At 44.3% G+C, this 22,959-nt stretch overlaps 1 protein-coding gene across 1 annotated transcript in view; it reads right to left on the minus strand.

The window, feature by feature from the left end:
- Nucleotides 1–22,959, minus strand: part of LOC126108832 (uncharacterized) — a 195,597-nt gene that overhangs the window by 117,599 nt on the left and 55,039 nt on the right. Inside the window, exon 7 of the mRNA XM_049914196.1 lies at nucleotides 16,513–16,581. Within this exon, the coding sequence (XP_049770153.1) occupies nucleotides 16,513–16,581 (69 nt within the window). The remainder of the gene's footprint in view (nucleotides 1–16,512; nucleotides 16,582–22,959) is intronic.

Raw genomic sequence — 22,959 nt, forward strand, 5'->3', positions numbered from 1 at the left:
CCATCCGTCAAACCTGCGCAATATCCCCACTTAGATGCGAGACCTGTCCCATACATCCTCCCACTACCACCTACTGCAGTCCAACACAAACATCACTTATCCCGTCAAAGGCAGGGCTGCCTGTGAAACCAGTCGTGTGATCTGCAAGATTAGTTGCAAGCACTGTGCTTCATTTTACATGGGCCCGACAACCAGCAAGCTGTCTGTCCGCACGAAAGGCCACTGACAAACTGTTGCCAAGAAGCAGCTGGACCACCCCATTGCCGAGCATGCCGACCGACACGACAGTAATTTCACTGACAATTTCGCAGCCTGTGCCATCTGCATCCTTCCCAACAACACCAGCTTTTCTGAATGGCATAGATGGGAACTCTACCTGCAATGTATCCTATGTTTCTGTAACCCTCCTGGCCTCAAACATTGTTTATCACTGTCCTTACACATGTAGCCCTTTCCCTGTTCCCATTCCAGCACTACACAGCGATCTATTCCACCAATGTATCGAAGTCTCTTTACTTCTCTTGCTATCCTCTAACCCCCCTGGCCTCCCAAAGGCAGCTAGCTGCCCTACCCTCTCTCCTCCTCCCACAAGCAGCACTTTACCGTCCCTCACCCGTGCCCCAGCCTCCTCCTTACCCCCACCATCCCGTTGCTTCTCCCGTCACGTGCTGCACTGCCGGTCCCAGTGTGGCCTCAGCTGCCAGGGACTGCAGTCATGAGCACGTGCATGGGTGTGTTTCTGAAGGAGGCCTCGTTGGCTGAAAGCTTACTTTTCAACAGCCTTTGCTGTTATCATCTGTGACTCAGCATCCCCACTATGTGCTGAGTAGCAACAATTATTTTCATAATATTGTTAAATTTGACCCCGGAGTTCCCTTTCTTCACGAAGCTGGCAATTTATAAAAGCTTTCAGATTCCAGTGCACTACTGCAATGGTAATGCAAGTCCGTATTAATGTGAACTTTACGGTCATCAGAACCTTATTCCGAGATTTAGCTCCTCTGAGTTTAAGTGCGACTGTACTCACAATCGGAACATACTCATTTTGTAACACATAAATTATAAAATGTTTAACACTTCATTTTGGCACCCTAGGGAAGGACCTAGAATACATTACGTGCGGAGAAATAATGAAATTGGGACAAGAAAAAAACATTAAACGAATATCAAAAAGACAATTTTTTGCAGAAAAATTCATTGACGAATAGTGCTATTGCCTTTACCAACAGAATCAACGGCAGAAATATTACGACAAAGTGGTTCAGCAATTACGTCTGAGAAGGATTAACCGTATTTAGAAGACAATTTGTCAATGAATAATGATTAAGTCAATCTACAACAATTACAAATCAGAACTTATTAAAGTCTATGAATCGGAAGATTGGCAGCCAGAACCACAGAAAGGCTACGACTGTTTTATGAGTTCTACAACAGAGCCCCAGCAACCCACAGTAACCGTATCTGCTGCTCAGCAATTCAGCATCACAATGCAGTGAGCTACACAAGCATTTTTAGTGAGCCGTCTTAAATGCTATTGGTTGTGGTAGTAAGGTTTGGAATCAGGTGATTGAGGAACTGTTCAGCAGCAGAAAGAGCACATACCTGGTAGATGTACGAATAGATGTGGGAGTGTGACGGGCACAGATTTCCGACAATCTACGAAATTATTGGTGTCGTTAATATAGGAGGGAAGTCTCTGTACTATCAGTTGCAGGGAAGTGCCATAATGTATTTTTCAAAAAATTAGGAAATTACCTGCAACCAACACATTGTAACTTATAACACTACAAAGCTGCCACTGAAATTGTAGAAACAAAATTTCACGTATCCAGAGAAGCCGAAACCTTAACTTTCTCTCACATTACATTACAACATCAATCCTTCATTACTTAAGACACAAATGTATTAATTACATTATCTGCCAGTGGGGAAAGTTAAAAATTTGTGCCAAGTTGGGATACAAACCGAGGTCTCTCGTTTACTAGGCAGATGCACTGACCACTGCGCCAACCGGACACATTGATCATTGCAACCGTACGGACTAAACTAAACTAGCATGCCTCCTGTCAGACCCAAATTCTCAACTTATCCACACACTTCTGATGCACTACCCTTTGCCCACTATCCTCTCTTCTCGCAGGATCGCACAAACTCCCAGAAGGTGAGGACAGCCGACGGTCACTTCGGTGCAGATGGACACTACACTCAAATTCTTACAGGAATTGTCAAAATGTCGCAAGTAAAGAGGATAATGGGCAAAGGGTATAACGTCCATATTGTGTGGATACAAATTAGGTCTTGTAGGAGGCGGGTTGGAGTAATCCGTTCAGTTATTGCGACCAGTCTCCAGATGGTGCAGTGGTCAGTTCATCTGCATAGTAAGCTGGAGACTTGGGTTTGAATCCCAGTCCAGCAGAAATTATCAATGTACCACATTAATTTAATGAATGGCCACTGGCAGCTAATGTCATTAACTCCTTTGTGGCTCGATTCATAGTGGCTACAGGATCAATATGGTGTCTGTCCTTATGAACAGGTCTGAAAGGAAAGACACTGTATAGACCTCTATTTACTTCAGATAGGGGTCTTGGCTCAGTATCCTGGCAATCAAATTTGAATACACAATACTCAAAATACTTTCACACCTCAAAGACCAAGTCAGATGTGTGCTGTCATTCTGTGCACTAGCTAATTTCAGGAACAGATGACCACAGAGAATACTTTACGCGACAAGATGGGGCGAACCCAAAAGCGAATAAATTAACACTCCACAATCTCCGTGCCGACCACTGCTTCGAATGCTGTCAGCTAAAATGCATTACATTCACAGAAGTACCCCAGCATACTTCTAGATATGCGTGTTTTGCAACGGAATTGGTGGTGTCCAGAGAAAAGGCTCTGGAACTTAAAAAACATTAAAATGGTGGTTTCAGGCAGAAACTACTGGTATCAAAAGGTAAAAGCCTTCAGAAGAGTGTAACATAAAAATACAAGGTCGCTCGCAGCAGAACTTCCGTGTCGTGTAGTTGTTAAGGGCATCACACTGCAAAGCAGTAGGTAGCAGGTTCACGTCCCCCACTCCCCCTCCATTTCCACACCTTCTAAAAGGTTGTGGGACTTTATTATTAAATAACAGAAACAATTTCTGTAATATTTGATGTTATGTGTGTGCTCTCTGTCAGGAAAGAGTTTGTTCGACTTCGTGAACTTTTATAAGATGTTGTCTTCACTGACTGGACATTTCTGTACATTGGAGACAAAACAACATGTTAGCACATTAACAAGAAAAGAAATGTGCATTTCACTTGGGCTAATGTAGGAATTTTACACGTATCCAATTTCATAAACTGTGACATTTGTGAGCCAAATTACGTTGCGAGAGAGTAGAGAGTGTAAAATCACGTTAGTCGCATTTCCCATCAGCTACCCAGTTTTTGTAAGCTATCTCATCCCGTGTGACGACGGCTTCAGTGCTGACACTTAGTAAAGTGATTATTTACTAGAAGGACAGTCAGATTTGGCTATAGACCTGCTTTTGAAATTCATATCGCATCACATAATAATTTTCAGTATTTATGGGAGGTAAAAAGGAAGCTCTGAAATAAAAGGTAGATGCCATCATGCCTATATTAAGCAAAATGAAGTAGGTGGGTTGACTGGTCTAGGCTTTTCAACACCACAGGCACGATGAGCTCGTAAGCACAGGTCATATTACTTCATATTTTGGTATACATACAACTATACTTCATCTTTACCATTGTATCTTCTTCATATTTTTCTTCAGTATTCTACGTACAGTTAATTCTTCAGCAACAGTGGAGCTACTGCTTAGTCTATTTCAGACAGTCTTAGCAAACTACAAATACATTCTCAAGTGGAGTCACACCTATGTGAATCAATAACAAAATGGAATCTCTTGGTATTTACCTTTAACTGTTGTGTTAGAAGATATGAATACTGTATTGATTTGAATATAAATAAGTAGTACTAAATAGTGCATTTATCGTTTAAAGTATAGCACACACATTACATTTCCAGAGTTATCCGAAACTGAATTTAAGTTATCCAACAGATATTTATGGCAGATGATTTAATTATAAATATCGATGCCTCTGTAATAATGAATTACGTATTTCACTGCGAAGTCGAAACTTCCTTGCTGCCGCGTACAGAAAATTTAAAAAACTCAACTACAGAATGACTTGGCTTTTGTTGTATAAAGGAATCATATGAAACAGATATATGAAAATACAAGATTCTGTTTTTCTTTACTACAAACTTAACTACGGAACACTAGTGAGCAAAAATTTTCTGCCTATATGTCACTGACTGTACTGAAATAGCAATGAAACAAGCCTAGAAACTGAGACTGCTTTACAGTAAATATTTGGACAGTAGAATTGTAAGACACAGATTATTAATGTTACTATGAAACCAGTGGAATGGATTATTACCTACCCGATTTTTTTGGTTCACTTTCGACTATTTAAATAGTGGATGTTAGCATTGTGATACTGAAGAGGGGAAGAAAAGGAAGGGTGAAACTTAACCTCGCATAATAACACGATTATGTGCCAACATCCAGGTGAGATCCTAATACCTAATGGGGAATTACAAGCCACAGCAGCACAATATGCTCGCAATAAACAAAACCAACGAATAGGTTGGCTGGTTGGTTTAAAGGTGGGAGAAGGGACCAAACTAAGAGGTCATCGGTCCCTTGTTCCTAATAAAAAAAATGCCACACGTGTGAGAATAAAACGGACGAAACGTATAACACAAAATAGAAAGAAAGGAAAAGCCACAAGAACGAAGGGAAGGCATCGAACACTAAATGGAACAAAAGAGGACAAGAAAAGAACAGAGAGACGATAGAAACAGAAGAGAGTAAGATGTGAAAGCAGATTACACTGACTGGCCAACCACGAGAATAAAAAGGGAAAGCCAGCCACTCTGCAACACATTAAAACCTCCACCCTAAAAGCACTAGGGTGGAAGACACAGAGGGACAAAGAACACATGCTAAAACTGACACAGAAGTATAAAACCCACTCTCACGGATGAAATGTAAAACTAAAGCTGCTGTGGAGGCACTGTCGCCCAACACCGAAGGCAGGGTGCTGGGAAAGTGAAAGTCTGCGGCAGAGAGGCTAAAAGTGGACAGTCCGGCAAGAGGTGGACAACTGTCATTTGGGAGCCACAGCGACACTGCGGTGAGTCCCCGCAACGGAGTAGGTAACCGTGCATTAGCAATGTACAGCGAATGCGGAGCCGGCAGAGGACAACGGATTCCCTGTGAGAGGCCCGCAGGGAAGACTTCCACACATTCGTAGTCTCCTTAATGACACGCAGTTTGTTGTGCGTGCTGTTATGCCGTTCCATCTCCCAAAGCCGGAAAACCCTGCAGTGCAAGACAACGCAGGTCACCTTCGGAGATGTGTATCTCTAGAAGCGGTTTCCGCGGCGCCCGTTTGGCCAGCCTGTCGGCAAGTTTGTTGCCGGGGATTCCGACGTGTCCCGGGGTCCACACAAACACCACGGTACGGCAGGACTGTTGCAGGGCACCGCCGGACTCCCGAATGGACACTACCAGATGGTGGCGACGGTAGCACTGGTCGATAGCTTGTAGGCTGCTCAACGAGTCAGTACACAGGAGAAATGATTCGCCAGGGCACGAGCGGACGTACTCGAGAGCACAAGATATGGCCGCCAGTTATGCAGTGGAAACACTGCAGCCAACTGGCAAGGAGTGCTGCTCAATATGTCCTCCATGAACATATGCGAAGCCTACGTGACCGTCAGCCATTGAACCGTCAGTGTAAACCCCTTCAGAGCCCCAGAACACATCAAGAATCGAGAGGAAGTGACAGCGGAGAGCGGCGGGGTTAACGGGGAGCCCTTAGGGCCGTGCAAAAGGTCCAGACGAAGCTGCGCCCGAAGTGTACACCGTGGAGGCGTACGTGAACGGACTGCAAGTAGAGGTGGTAAAGGGAAGGACTCCAGTTCGGAGAGAAGGCACCGCACGCGAACCGCAATCGTCAGCCCCGATCTGGGCCCCCGACGTGGGAGATGGACTACCGCGGGCGGGGAAAGGAGACTGTAATTCGGACGCTCAGGGGAACTACGAATGTGTGCTGCGTAACTGGCAAGCAGTTGCGCACGTCTGATCTGCAATGGAGGTACACCAGCCTCCACGATTACACTGGTCACCGGACTCGTCCTAAAAGCTCCTGTCGCTGTTCAAACCCCGCAGTGCTGCACAGGGTCGAGTAAATGCAATGGTGAAGGCGCTGCCGAACCATAAACCACACCCCCATAGTCAATTCGGGATTGGACAAGGGCTCTGTAGAGCTGCAGCAGTGTAGAGCGATCTGCACCCCAACTGGTGATACGCAACAGAGGGCATTGAGGTGCTGCCAGCACTTCTGCTTAAGCTGACGAATATGAGGGAGCCAAGTCAATAGGGCGTCGAAAACCATTTCTTAGAACCGATAGGTCTCCACTACAGTGAGTGGATCGTCACTGAGGTAAAGTGCGGGTTCCGGACGAACGGTACGATGCCGACAGAAGTGCACGTCATGCGACTTTGTGGCTGAAAACTGGAAGCCGTGGGATAGAGCCCGTGACTGCACCTTGTGGACGGCTCCCTGGAGGCGCCGCTCAGCAACACTAGTACTCGAGCAGCAGTATGAAATGCAAAAGTCGTCTGCATACAGAGAAGGTGAGACAGAGGACCCGACAGCTGCTGCTAGAATGTTAATGGCCACTAAAAAGAGACACACTCAATACGGAGCCCTGCGGGACTCCATTCCCCTGGATATGGATGGAACTATGGGAGTCACCAACTTGGACACAGAAAGTACGGAGCGACAGGAAGTTTTGGATAAAAATTGGGAGTGGTCACCAGAGACCCCACTCATACAATGTGGCAAGGATATGATGTCGCCAAGTCGTGTCGTATGCTTTACGTAAGTAAAAAAAGACGGCAATCAGGTGTTGCCGTCTGGAAAAGGCTGTTCGGATGGCAGACTCGATGGACACATTATCAGTGGCAGAGCGATCCTGGCAGTAGCCACCACCCTGACATGGAGCCAGCACGCCACATGACTCCAGGACCCAACCTCAACATACCATACGTTCCAGCAGCTTACAAAGAACATTGGCGAGGCTGATGTGCCAATAGCTATCTATATGATGCGGGTTTTTACTGGGTTTGAGCACCGGAATGGTGGTGTTCTCCCGCCATTGCGATGGAAAAACTCCATCGCACCAGATCCTGTTGAATATGACGAGAAGATGTCGCTTGTAGTCAGATAAGAGATGTTTAATCATCTGGCTGTGGATGCGATCAGACCCAGGAGCTGTGTTAGGGCAATGTGCAAGGGTACTGAGGAGCTCCCACACTGTAAATCGAGCGTTATAGGATTCACTGAAACGTGTACTGAATGAGAGGACATTCCCTTCCAGCCGCCATTTGAGTGTGTGAAAGGCTGGGCGATAATTCTCCGACGCAGAGGCTCGAGCAAAGTGCTCGGCAATCACGTTTGCGTCGGTACATAACTTGCCGTTTATGGTAACATTGGAGACAGCTGTTGGGGCCTGGTACCCAAAAATACATTTGATCTTTGCCCAGACATGGGAAGGTGACATGTGGCAACCAATGGTGGAGACTTATCTCTCCCAACACTCCTCCTCCTGTTGTTTGATAAGGTAGCAAACACGGGCACGGAGCCGTTTAAAGGCAATGAGGTGCTCCAGGGAAGGGTGCCGCTGTAGAGCTCACCGACGCTCCTTAATTGCTTCAGCAACTTACGGCGGCCACCAAGGGACTGCTTTATGCCTCGGGCACCTTAAAGAGCGAGAGATCGCGTTTTCTGCCACAGAAACAATTGTGCTAGTCACCTGCTCACATCGACATTACTGTGTGGGGGAGATTCAGCGGTGACAGCAGAGGTGAAAGTTCCCCAGTCTGCCTTGTTCAAAGCCCATCTGGGCAGGCGTCCGTGTGCCTGATGCCGGGGCAGTGACAGGAAGGTGGGCAAGTGGTCACAACCACACAGGTCATCATGTGCTCTCCAGTGGATAGATGGGAGGAGTCCTGTGCTGCAAACTGATAAATAAATGGCCGAGTAACTACCACAAGCCACACTGAAATGTGTGGCGGCCCCAGTATTTAAGAGGCAGAAGTCAAACGAGACAAAATTTTGACATCTCTGCCTCGACCAGTAAGCACGGTACAACCTCACAAGGGGTTATGGTCATTAAAATCTCCTAGAAGTAGGAAAGGTTTAGGGAGTTGATCAATTAGTGCAGCTAATACATTCAGGGGTACCGCACCATCTGGAGGAAGATATACATCGCAGACAGTTATTTCCTGCGTTGACCTTATTCTGACAGCCACAGCTTCAAGAGGGGTTTGAAGGGGCACATGTTCACTATAGACCGAGTTTATGTCCTTAACACAAACTCCACCTGACACACTATTATAGTCGCTATGGTTCCTGCAATATCCCTTATAGCTGTGGAGGGCAGGGGTCTGCATTGCTGGGAACGAGGTTTCCTGGAGGGCAATGCAGATAGCAGGTGTAAAGCTTGACAGTTGCCGTAGCTCAGCCAGGTGGTGGAAAAATCCGCTGCAATTCCACTGGAGGAAGACATTGTGAAACTGGGAAGGCACGAAACATTCAATGAGGCAATTTACGCCTCAGACTAACCTGCTGCCACCGATTTATTACTTGAGCAGTCTACATCCATTGTGTCTGGGGATATGGCGAGATCTAGGTCCTTAGCGGACACCAAAATCTCCACCCTATCCTCAGCTGCAGAGCTTGTAGCTAGTGGTGGCATGGGTGCCACCACAAGTTCCTTGGTCTTAAGGGTTTTGTTTTTGGATTTCTCTCGCTGCTCCTCGGGTTTCCCTGGCTAGCACGACTTCACTGGCTCAGTCTCCGGGACTGAGGACGAGTGTGAAGCTCTACGACCAGCTGCTTTTGGGCTCTTCAGCCACTGGTGGATGACGTCTTTCCCACTAGAAGAAACCTGGGAAGGGTGTGACCCAAGGGACCCCTTCCCAGTGAGAGAACCCGAAGAAGACTCACGCTTCTCCGGCTTAGAAGTGGGGACGGATGTCCCCGATGGTTGGTGGGGTGTTGCTCCCGAAGTAGGTGGTGCAGGAGCAACAAGGAGGGAAAATCCCCCACCATCGAGGGGGCAGGTGTAGTCTTCCGGCTCGGAGAGGTGACCTGGGTTGGCGGAGCTAATGGTGCCAGAACTGTTTTAGCGGCAGCGTAAGACAATGTCATATGCGAGGATGCTGGCGTTCAAATTTTCTCTTAGTCTCAGTGTAGGTCAGTCTGTCCAAGGTCTTTTACTCCACGATTTTCCTTTCTTTCTGGAGAATCCTGCAGGCAAGTGAGCAAGGAGAATGGTGCTCTCTGTAGTTGACACAGATGGGGGCACACGGAGTATTTGGATGTGACGGGCGTCCGCAATCTCGGCGTGCGACGTTGAAGTACAGCAGGGAAGGCATACGGCGGAACTTCCAGCACTTACAGCACCGCATCGGGGGAGGGATATAGGGGTTTACATCACACCGATAGACCTTCACCTGACCTTCTCGGGCAATGTATTACCCTAAAAAACCTGATTATCCTACAGACCCTGGTGGACACACTGGATGAAATATACACCTCACTGCTATAAATTAGCGCACAGCTCATCGTTGGACTGCAGAAGAAGGTCTCTGAATTATGATACCATGGACCATATTTAATCTCTTATAGGGCGTGATTGTTACAGAAACATCCCCCAGCTTGTCACAAGTGAGTAACTCCCGTGACTGGGCAGAGGATGCTGTTTTGATCAAGACTGACCCAGATGTCATTTTAGACAAGCCTCCACCTCCCCAAACTTGTCCTCTAAATGCTCAATATAAAAACTGAGGCTTTATCATCACGAACGACTCCCCGTCAGCTCTCGAACATACAAGGTACCGGGACAAATAAGATGCACTGCCATTTTCAGCCTGACGTCCCTCCCGTGGCGTGACCAGAGAAGGGAACGATTTCGGGTCGTACTTCTGTGCATTGAATTGAGCTCGTGATCGCTTAGAGACTGCTGGCGTTTCACCACCAGCAAGAGATGATGGACTACGCTTCATCACGTGTCATCCACCCCAATGCCAACACTCTGACCAGGGGCCCTCCCCGAGGGCGCCACCCAGCCGTAACAAAGGCCACCTGGCAGGACGACCATTGCCGGGAGTCCCGATGCCCCAGGGGGATGGGCATCTACCCCTCGGCATACGTGGGGAGTTAGCAGCGCAGGCATCAGCAGAGCGATCCCTGTGTGGTCAGGGGGCTACAACCAACAGGGTACACGGCGGCCCCACCACAACAGACGGGCTACCGTGCTCGATATGAGGTGCAAAGAAGTCCACGGTCATCCTCTACGCGAGAAATGCAACTGCATAGCGCACGGCGGAAAACTCACCCAGGAAGGTGTCCTCGCCCAAGAGATGGAGAATGGGCAGGACTGCAATGTGACGATGAGAAAGTGGGCTAAAGATCTCGATGCACAATGGACACTATGCAGCTCGTAAGGCGCCCTTCCCCAATTGGCGCGCTCTTCGGGAAAATTTTGAAGAATGGAGGTCATACCCTACAGGCGACCATCACATAAGGGTCGAAACGTGTGAAACTCCTTTTAGTGCCTCGTATGACAGGCAGGAATACCTCGGGCCGATTCTAACAACCGGACCTGCAGGGGGTACAGTGAGTAGAAAGCTGAGGAGTATACTGGAGAGTACAGAGGGGCATGTGGCCAAGACACTAATCTCCCATCCATAGCCTGATTGTCAACGGAGCCACTACTTCTCAATCAAGGAGCTCCTCAACTGAATATTTCCTCCACAAGGAACAGCATCACGAGGGTTGTGACTGTTGAGCAATGCAAGTAAAACAGTTTCTGCAGCAGTTACTTGCATATTTTGCCACTACGCTTTTCGACAGGTCATAGCATCGTCTTCAGGAGGAGAATTTTTTGTTTATAAGGTCGGTGTCGGGGAAGAGTACACGTGTCTTCACAGTCACAGACCGAGGGCAGGTCACTTTTTTGTGTGAACCGTCAAAACATGTAGTGACAAAATAAACACGATATTGATGCAGAAACTGTTTTATTTGTATAGCTTCTCAATTGTCCTCACAATGGCTGACTGCACCCACTTGTCAACAGCACTCGGGCAGAGCAGGAAGGCCAACCACCTAAGTCCTAGTCAAGCCGGACAGTGCTAACTTCAGTCCTCTGACAAAATGGTGTTACCAGTCCGGCGGCTTTAACCCCATATATCTCTCAAAATTGGGTGTTGTTCAGAAGTAGCCTTCTGAGGAAAGAGTTCTACCAAAGTAGAATACTACTGGTTTTGACGCTTACTCCGTAGCTGCATAATACAGGAACCAATGCAAGTTGAATGCTCCAGCAAATTTACTGTGTTTCTATAAAACATACTGGGTTAATAAATGAATAGAGAGGATGCAATTGTATGAGGTGTGTGTGGTGTTCCGAACGTAGGGAATACTTAGAAAGGGAGTATAGCAACTAGTGCTGCAGCAGGTTACTATTTGCCCTAAAATTATAACTCCTCTTGCTTACTGGCAGCAGTGATACAGTGATTAAGGATGTGCTGTGATTAATAAAGCTAACCAACTGTAACAACTGGATATATCCAACAACTCGTGAAATTCGTGACAGGAAGTGATACTTACTGGATGTCCCTTAAAATAAGCAAGAAAAGCTTGTTAACTGTGGAATTAGAGAGTAAACTAGAGGTGTAATCTGGTTTACCAGAGCTCACTGCAGTCAGACTGCGTGAGTGATGTACAAAATTATTATGGAAAATCCGAGTCAGGGTGCCTCTGGCCTCAGTAGCCAGAGACTGTGGTCACGTGTGTACAAGTTTTTTTTTATTTACAAAGGCCTTGTTGGCTGAATGCTCAATTTCTGGTAGTCTTTTTGTTGTCTCTCTCTGCAACTTATCATCTCCACTATACGACGAGTGGCAAATACCCTTTTTATAATATTCTTACATTCCACTTTGAATTTTCCACTGTGTGACAAAGTCTGTTACCCAATAGCTACCTAACCAATGTACAATGATTGCTTTAGTTATAAGTATTTTTATTGGTTAAGTAGTTTACAATCGCAAGTTGTCTAAGTTTTGTTACTGTTTGTGCCCGTGAACTGGTAGGGATTGATGCCACACATCTCCAGCGTGGAACAGTAGCAGTTTTACTACGCTTTGTAGAACCTGCTAGCTCGGCAGTAAAAAATGCCCAGATTATTCCCAGTTATCCCATTTTAAAAAAACTTGCTTTTTCCCAGGCAAAAATACACTTTTTCCGTGCTAAGTGACAGTAGGTTTTCCATAGATTTTTCCTTTGAAATTGTAAAACTTATCACTCCTTTGAATGGTTAATGTTTTACACATTGGCGTAGAACTTCCCAAGAAGAAGAAGAAGAAGAAGAAGAAGAAGAAGAAGAAGAAGGAGGAGGAGGAGGAGGAGGAGGAGGAGGAGAAAAAAAAAAAAAAAAAATAAAATAAATAAATAAATAAATATCGGGACGAGAAGTTTTGGAAAGACTTTTGATGTGCAGCAACATATACGCTGCATATTTTCCTATTACGGAAGTATAAATTCGAACTGCACGAAACACAGCTCGTTAGTTTCCGGTGCATCGAAACTGAGATTGCGATGTCCTTTTGTAAGCCAGTCATATCTTGTGCCATGTCCACTCACCAGCCGATGACAGCAGATATTCAGAGCATAGGACACGTGTTATAGTCAGCCAATAGCAAGATCACTGTTACGTAGCACGAACACACACCACTGTTCGCAATACTATCCTGAAACTGTTAGAAATAGATTAGATTTACAAGTTGCCAGAGAGTGCCAGAAAACAGGCATTATTGCGCGGGGGCAGCTGCAGTGGTGTAGGAAGCCTGCATGTTCATGTGTATAAAGCACTACGAGAGCTTACATTACACCATAAAAGAAACAGGACATCAGAGGATACTCCAAAAGCATTGGAATTTCGTAAACCACACTAAAGTGCACAATTCGGCTTGAAGTGAACATTGATTTTTTCCAGATTCACAATGAAGTAGGTCCCACCTGATATTAAGCTTTTCAGTGTGGTTTTTGGGGGTATAAATTTTCTTTTGAGTACCAGTACTGTACTATCTCATATTTGGTTCTTTATTATGGCATAATGCCATACATGGCAGAAGATGAAAACATGTACTCGAAATACGGCGAACAGTTGGAACTACCCAATACTGTGGAGCAAAACACTTCGTTTCAAATAAATTGATTGCCTCAGCGGAGAAATTAATAAAGCAAAATTTCCCTTAGCAAACTGACAAAAATAACTTCACTGTTCTGCAAGGCAATTAATGCTTGCTAATAATTTGGAAATAAAATAAAATCAGAAAACTGAAACTAATAATACATTTTTGCCCTCCGTAAGTATGTGAATGTATTATAATTCACTTGATAGCTCCCGGCTGCAGAAATCCATTTTGTTTTCATTTGACACAGGAGCTGTAAACGAAGAGGAAACAGTGAACTCACTTAACGCAAACACGGGTCACGTACAGAGTAATCCTCCGCTGGACCCGCGGGTGCCCACGCGAACGTTCCTCGGAGCATACAGGAACCACCGTCAGCTTTAATCTGTCCCACAGTACAGGTGGCTAAGAGCTGTTCCGGGGAAGACGACGGTTTAGTGCCCTCCCATCGGCCCCTCTCTACCACTGCACCGATGCCCAGTGCCGACGGTCACAGGCACTGCGGGTTCACACACACTTTTACTCTGCCCAGCATTAAAGTCCGACGTTAGTTCTGCCAGAGTTTGCTACTGTCCCGCTTTACCAGTCTGCCGAGCCTACGGCTCCGACACCTGTAATGAGGAGTGGCTGCCCGACTCCACGACACCTGAACGTAGTTTCACCTCTGTTCCGCCACGTGTCGAAGATACTCACTGCAGCACTCCTCGAACACCCGACAAGTCGTGCAGTTTCCGATACGGTCGTGCCGAGCCTCCGGGCTATCACGAGCTGCCTTCAGTCGAACTCCGACAGATTGCACGCATTCCCCACTCTACACACGGGTGCGGCACGCTCACCGATACTACCCGCACCGTGCTTGTGTGACTCTCGTTTCTAGCAGCCGTTCCTCACCAGGTGACACCGCTCTCGTCTATAGTAGGATAACGGTCATAGTGTTCCGGTCGATTAGTGTAAATATTACGTATAAAATACAAGGAATTCTTCACCCACGTGGAGATCTCCCGGTTGCCGTGTGCCTTACATTTGCTATGTCCCACTGTAAATTATTGTACCAAGATACAGTACAGAATGACAAAGCTGCCTGCTTTCACCATTCTGTCAGTTATCTGGTCGGCTGTGAAAAAAGTTTTGTGACTTTCAATTTAATCTGTTGGTCAACTTGGGGGAAGGAACAAAACGGCAAGCTTCCCATCAGATTAGGGAAGGAGGGGGAAGGAAGTCGGCTGTGCCCTTTCAAACGAACCGGCATGCGACGTAGAGAAATCACGGAAAACCTAAATCTGGCCGGTCGGACTCAGGTTTGAATCGTCGTCCTCTGGAGCGCAAGTCCAGTGTGCCGACCACTGTGCCACCTCACTCGGTTCCGATTTAGTAAAAAGTTGCCAATTTGTCATGTCTTCCAGACCCCAACATGCTACTACAAATAAAGAAATCCACATTAATGAAAGCTACACAGTTTGTCTGAAACATTATTTTAAGATGCAGCAATTCAGAATTTAAGAGTAACAGTGCTAGCAACCTGAACAAAGACAGTCCTACAGACTAGACAGGGAAAAGTGACAATATATGTGGTCTTACACAAACCACCTCATAAAAATATCCCTCAAGATCACATGACCTTCGGGGCCAACGGTGAACTGCAGTGTCTGTGTGCCCTTTATGACAGATTTGAAATGCAACTGAACTGCATGTGTTTAACAGAGAACATAAAAAACCTTACGATGCCATGTTGTCATCATTTTAACTCTACACTCACAGTGTAAAGAAAGCATAAGTTGTAGCAGGGACACCCCCTACAAGCAACCACAAGAACCAGCAAAAAACACTTGGCACAGAGATTAACTTTTAGTTTCGATGTGCATGTTAAATTTCTCCCCCAAATTTCCTACTTTAATTCATACTTAATATACAGTTTCGCGTAATCTGACAAATTTTTACGTGTTAGGAAGCGCTTTCCAGGAATATTTGTCTGCATAGTATGTGAACACTAAACAGTGTGGATAACAAGAGAACAGAAACTTTTGAAATGCTGCACAAGAATGATGATCAGATGGGTATAATAAAGGGGTTCTAAATGGAATCTGGAAGAAAATAAATTTAAGGCACAATTTGTCAAAAGTAAGGGAGAGATCGATAGTACACGTCTTGAGGTACCAGAAGTTGTAAATTAGATAATGCAGGAGGGAGGGGGAGGGCGGGAGGGGGGGGGGGGGCAGAAAGAGAAAGAAAGAAAGAGAGAGAGAGAGAGAGAGAGAGAGAGAGAGAGAGTGTGTTTGGGATACAGGTGCCTAAAAGCTATATGGGGAAAGCGAAGCTAGGCTACAACAAGCAGACATAGGGTGCAGTCATTATGTAGATATGAAAGACTTACCCAAGAATAAAAGGATAACAATAACAAAACCACTTTCTTTGTCCACAGATGTGTTTCATTTTAAGGGGGAGTAGGACAAAGTGCTGAATGGCGGAAAGGAAAGAGTTAAATTTTTCATAAATATTGTCTTCTGTAATCCAATGCTATGCACTTAAGCCAATACAAAACACACTGATCAAGTCATGTTTTACATTGTGTGTTATAAATTAACCCTTTTGTAATGTGAACCTAACTGCTCACCGTTTTTACTGTCAACATTTGAACATTTGGGTCAGACAAACCAGTTACATTCGCAACGTTCGGTTTAAAGATCGGAACATTTCCCATATGGATGAGAACTGTATTGCAAAATAATAAATAAAACGACTTGTCAGTAATACTTCTCAATATAATACCTAAAGTCATTATAAAGGGTGTTTCAAAAAGAATGACCAATTTTAAAAACCTATATTTATTGGTAAAAATGTACTACAAACATAGCATAAATTTGCAAAATCAGGTCATTCTTTCTGAGACAACCTGTACAGTGGCTGTCACCAAATTTCACAACTCACTAAAGTTTATGTAATACTTGTTAAAATTATGAGTTTCACAAAAAGGGACAGCACTATTAAGGAGTCACTGCATGCGAAAGGCGAACCCTGGGACTGAGCCCTACTCGGGCACAAAGTTTCTACCTGCCATTATGCTTCAATTAAAACTCACCTTCAAGCACCCAACTACCAAACAAGTAATGCCATGCAATGCAATGCAATTACCTACAGTAACATAAAATGCAAAGTGAAGATACACTCACCTCTTCCTCGAAGCTTAGGGGATCCCGAGCACTACCGGGGCCGTCAGGCAACTCGCACTCCTGCAGAAACTGAAAGGGAGAAAACAGAGTTAGTCTCGCGTGCGCATATGTGAAGAGGATAAACTGTACAGACAGAAGAAAACTGAATTTTCATCAAACCAAAGTTACTGATAGAAGCACACTGCTTAATTGTTTTGACTCTATATATTAAAACGTACCACATTAAATATATATATATATATATATATATATATATATATTTAAAAAGAAAGATGATGAGACTTACCAAACAGAAGCGCTGGCAGGTCGATAGACACACAAACAAACACAAACATACACACAAAATCTAGCTTTCGCAACCAACGGTTGCCTCGTCAGGAAAGAGGGAAGGAGAAGGAAAGACAAAAGGATATGGGTTTTAAGGGAGAGGGTAAGGAGTCATTCCAATCCCGGGAGCGGAAAGACTTACCTTAGGGGGAAAAAAGGACAGGTATACACTCGCGCGCACACACACACATATCCATCCATCCATACAAGACACAAGCAGACATTTGTCTGCTTGTGTCTTGTATGGATGGATGGATATGTGTGTGTGTGCGCGCGAGTGTATACCTGTCCTTTTTTCCCCCTAAGGTAAGTCTTTCCGCTCCCGGGATTGGAATGACTCCTTACCCTCTCCCTTAAAACCCATATCCTTTTGTCTTTCCTTCTCCTTCCCTCTTTCCTGACGAGGCAACCGTTGGTTGCGAAAGCTAGATTTTGTGTGTATGTTTGTGTTTGTTTGTGTGTCTATCGACCTGCCAGCGCTTCTGTTTGGTAAGTCTCATCATCTTTCTTTTTAAATATATTTTTCCCACGTGGAATGTTTCCCTCTATTATATATATATATATATATATATATATATATATATATATATTTAATGCAGTACGTTTTAATATATAGATTCAAAATAATGAATAGGGCCTATTTGCAGTTTTCTAAAACCTTACATAGTGAGCATTTTCCCAATCTAACAGGGTAAAGCAGCTAGTGCAGAGATATCGACTGCAAAAATGAGCAACAACCCTCTATCAGCTGAAGTAACAACGCGGAACTGGTGTCTTCCTTTAAGTGCAAATACTTTGCTGTTCTCTGACTGAATCGTCAACAGTTTCACCCACATTACAAATGTGATGAGCAGGATAAATTTTTTTCCTTGCAATGTGTAAAGGTTATCAAATGAACTTTTCTATGTTTACCGGTCTCAACCTGTGCAATTTCTGGTTACAGGGGCATCTCTTAAGTATCCTGTACGCAGAGTCAGATGTGGAGACACTAGAGAAGTTTATTCGTGCTGCCTTTGACACTGTTCAGATGCAGCCTGACCAATGTGAATGTTAGGGGCAGAACATGCTATGGCGTGCACAAGCATGCATTGAGGCACATGCAAATCAATTTCAACACGTACTGTAACTGTGGCTGCATGGTACAATTCGTATTACACCGCAGTCTCTGTAATAATGTAAGATTCAACAAATGGTCTCTAGCATGGAATCCGTGCATTTCCAGACATAAGTTCATTAGACTTTTTTGTTCTGTATCCTCTCATTGGTCAACCCGTAGAGTTTGTGCACAATGGAAGAAAAATCGCCCTGTATATTCATTCAAAATACATACACTCATTTTAAAACGCCTTGTAATACTAACAACAACAAGAGTAACTGGCTCCTGCCCAAAACACCTTCATCATTTTCATTTCCTGTGTAACGATGTTCTCGGCCAACAAACCGACGTACATGTATATTTGCCTTGAAATTGGAGGCAACAGAAGTTGTTGAAATGAAGAAACTAGAAAAGAACTCAATTTTTACAAAATCAGTTTTCACAGCACAACCTCCTCAGTCTTGAGCTTAGATTTTGTGAACAAAAAGTTTATATTGCTGTTCACGCATTGTTCTTGGGCAAAATAAGATTGAAATTAAAATATTGGCACGAGTCACAAAAATTTAAGAACTATTCAAAATGAATACTATATTTTAGAAAATTATTAAAATACATGCAATGTCTAGAAAATTCAATATCAAACACCTACAAGTTATGAAAACAATCTCACTGGAATATGAAAATACAAGTAGCTGTCAAATGAAGTCCAAGCAATACTTCGAAAACAATACATTGTTTATTTCATCACAACACTTATTCGACAGTGTAGGGTCTATTAGCAAATTACAGCAGGGTCTAAACACATTCTAATCTAACATTACTAAAAACAAACAGAAATTATCTTTGATTGTTGAAGACGTCCTGACACTAATGAACACCCTAAAAAGCACATGGTGCAACAACCTACTGGGAACATGTGGAGATGGAAAACAAGTGATGCAGTGAAAGCGAACAGTGTAAAGTATATGTTACAATTAGCCACAGCGAGTTTGGTTTATCACCTGAGCTAAGGAAGAAAAAAAAAAAGTCCATGTAGCATGTAAGCTACATAGGGACGGAAGACGCTATGAAATCTTGACTCGTGAAACCGAGAGAAATTCTCACTGGGATCTGGAAGATATAGCTACAACCTGCTGTTTTTGCACTCTTTGTACAGGAAAAGTCATATTTACATAACAAATAAAATGAGCATACAATTTAATGGGATTTTCAACTTTAAAAAACTGGATATCTTCTTCTTTGTGCTGTTGTCCTTGCATTTTTACTGATGTTTTACAGATACTGAGAAAGCAAGGTCAAGTTCACATTAAGCAGAGAAACTATATGAATTAGGCTTTAGTCAGGTGAATATAACAGCTGCATCAATGTAACCAAGAAATCAAAACTGTACAATGATCTACACCTACATCGATACTCTACAAGCCACCGTACTGTGTGTGGCTGAGGCCCTGTACCACTAATAGTCATTTCCTTTCCTGTTCCACTCACAAACAGAGCGAGGGAAAAAACAGCTGTCTATATCCCTCCACATAAGCCCTAATTTCTCATGTTTTATCTTTGTGGCCCTTACAAGCAATTTATGTTGGCAGCAGTAGAATTGTTTGGCAGTCAGCTTCAAACACCGATTCTCCAAATTCTCTCAGTAGTGTTTCTCAAAAAGAACGTCGGCTTTCCTCCACGGATTCCCATTTAAGTTTATGAAGTACCCTTCGTAACACGTGTGGTTCGAACCTACCAGTAACAAATCTAGCAACCCACCTCTGAATTTCTTCCGATCTGGTACAGATACCGAACACTTTAGCAGTACTCAAGAATAGGTTTCACCAGCACCTTATATGCTGTCTCCTTTACACGTCAACCACTCTTTCCTGAAATTCTCCGAATAAACTGAAGTCTTTGCTTTTGCACGCGCTCATTCCATTTCGTATCTCTCTGCAACATTACACCAAGATATTTTAATGACGTGACTGTGTCAAGTGGGACACTACTACTACTGTACCCAAACATTACAGGTCTGCTCTTCCTCCTCATTCGCATTAACTTGCATTTTCCCACATTTAGGGCTAGCTGCCATTCACCACACCAACTGGAAATTTTGTCTGAGTCTTCTCTTATCTTCCTCCAGTCACTCAACTTCGACACCTTACTGTTTACGACGGCATCGTCACCTAACAATTGCAGATTGCTGCCCACTCTGTCCGCCAAATCATTTTCGTGTTTACATAACAGCAGCAGTCCTGTCACACTTCCCTGGGGCACTCCTGACAATATCCTCGTCTCTGACGAACACCTGCTGCAGAGGACAACATACCGGGTTCTATTACTGAAGAAGTCTTCGAGCCACTCACATATCAGCTGACTTATTCCAAACGCTTGTAGCTTTGTTAACACCCCGCAATGAAACAGGTGTCAAATTCCTTCCAGAAATCTAGAAATATGGAATCTTACTGTTCCCCTTCATCACAATACTACAATGACTCAGGGTTTGCTGGTCGATACACTCAGAGACAGAAAGTAGGAATTGTTATGGTAAGTATTTTATCATATTTGAAGGACGAGGTAAAAGAATTCCAATTCAACTACACAAACTGAACTGAAGGAAAAAAGTGTATCTCGGTGTCAGCTGAAAAACCACAACAACTCTCAAGGAACCACTTTTTGGATGACGGTTTTACATTAAGTGACACAAAATGTATGTTTAACTGTTATTGACATAAAATAGTGGAGAACTCAAACTCTGCCCTAAACTCACAGTTCGTATTCTGACAGTCTCCGAATAGATCTGCAGTGTGTTTCTTGAGGCTGCCAATTCTTCTCCAACACTGCATCAGACAATTTCTTTTGCAATACCTGGTGAAAGATACTGCAGAAACTCTTCTAGAGACCTACGGTACACCGCTGCAAGAAGGGGGGCAAGTTCCTTTGCGTACTCTGTATAAAATCGAACTGGTATCTCATCGGGTCCAACGGCTTTTACTCTTTTGAGCAATTTTGATTTGTTCTCTATACCTCTGTCGTCTATTTCGATATCTACCATTTTGTCATCTGTGCGACAATCTAGAGAAGGAACTACAGTGTAGTCTTCCTTTGTGAAACAGCTTTGGAAAAAGACATTCAGTATTTTGGCCTTTAGTCTGTCAGCCTCTGTTTCAGTACCATTTTGGTCACAGAGTGTCTGCACATTTTGTTTTGATCCACCTACCGCTTTGACATAAGACCAAAATTTCTTGGGATTTTCTGCCAAGTCAGTACAGGGTTATTACAAATGATTGAAGCGATTTCACAGCTCTACAATAACTTTATTATTTGAGATATTTTCACAATGCTTTGCACACACTTACAAACATTCAAAAAGTTTTTTTAGGCATTCACAAATGTTCGATATGTGCCCCTTTAGTGATTCGGCAGACATCAAGCCAATAATCGAGTTCCTCCCACACTCGGCGCAGCATGTCCCCATCAATGAGTTCGAAAGCATCGTTGATGCGAGCTCGCAGTTCTGGCACGTTTCTCGGTAGAGGAGGTTTAAACACTGAATCTTTCACATAACCCCACAGAAAGAAATCACAAGGGGTTAAGTCGGGAGAGCGTGGAGGCCATGACGTGAATTGCTGATCATGATCTCCACCACGACCGATCCATCGGTTTTCCAATCTCCTGTTTAAGAAATGCCGAACATCACGATGGAAGTGCAGTGGAGCACCATCCTGTTGAAAGATGAAGTCGGTGCTGTCGGTCTCCAGTTGTGGCAGGAGCCAATTTTCCAGCATGTCCAGATACACGTGTCCTGTAACGTTTGTTTCGCAGAAGAAAAAGGGGCCATAAACTTTAAACCGTGAGATTGCACAAAACATGTTAACTTTTGGTGAATTGCGAATTTGCTGCACGAATACGTGAGGATCCTCTACCGCCCAGATTCGCACATTGTGTCTGTTCACTTCACCATTAAGAAAAAATGTTGCTTCGTCACTGGAAACAAGTTTCGCACTGAACGCATCCTCTTCCACGAGCTGTTGCAACCGCGCCGAAAATTCAAAGCGTTTGACTTTGTCATCGGGTGTCAGGGCTTGTAGCAATTGTAAACGGTAAGGCTTCTGTTTTAACCTTTTCCGTAAGATTTTCCAAACTGTCGGCTGTGCTACATTTATCTCCCTGCTTGCTTTATTCGTCAACTTCCGCGGGCTACGAGTGAAACTTGCCCGCACGCGTTCGACCGTTTCTTCGCTCACTGCAGGCCGACCTGTCGATTTCCCCTTACAGAGGCATCCAGAAGCTTTAAACTGCGCATACCATCGCCGAATGGAGTTAGCAGTTGGTGGATCTTTGTTGAACTTCGTCCTGAAGTGTCGTTGCACTGTTATGACTGACTGATGTGAGTGCATTTCAAGCACGACATACGCTTTCTCGGCTCCTGTCGCCATTTTGTCTCACTGCGCTCTCGAGCGCTCTGACGGCAGAAACCTGAAGTGCGGCTTTAGCCGAACAAAACTTTATGATTTTTTTCTACATATCTGTAGTGTGTCGTGACCATATGTCAATGAATGGAGCTACAGTGAATTTATGAAATCACTTCAATCATTTGTAATAGCCCTGTACATAGAACTTTACTTTGGAATTCATTGAACGCTTCTCGCATAGCCCTCCTCACACTACATTTCGCTTCGCGTGGTTTTTGTTTGTCTGCAAGACTTTGGCTATGTTTATGTTTGCTGTGAAGTTCCCTTTGCTTCCGCAGCAGTTTTCTAACTCAGTTGTTGTACCACAGTGGCTCTTTTCCATCTCTTACGATCTTGCTTGGCAAATACTCATCTAATGCAGACTTTGGTTTATTGGTATTGGTAGGATACTGGGGGAGTGCAAGTAGTCTACAAAAAAGAATGCTTACCAATCAGTTGTGAGACCCGTCCTAGAATATTGCACAAGTGTGTGTGATCCTTACCAGATAGGACTACCAAGGGACACTGAACATTTACAGAGAAGGGCAGCACAAATGGTCACAGGCTCGTTTAATGCGTGGGAGCATG

Source organism: Schistocerca cancellata, chromosome 11 (genome assembly GCF_023864275.1).
Source record: "Schistocerca cancellata isolate TAMUIC-IGC-003103 chromosome 11, iqSchCanc2.1, whole genome shotgun sequence".
Taxonomy (NCBI): Eukaryota; Metazoa; Arthropoda; class Insecta; order Orthoptera; family Acrididae; genus Schistocerca; species Schistocerca cancellata.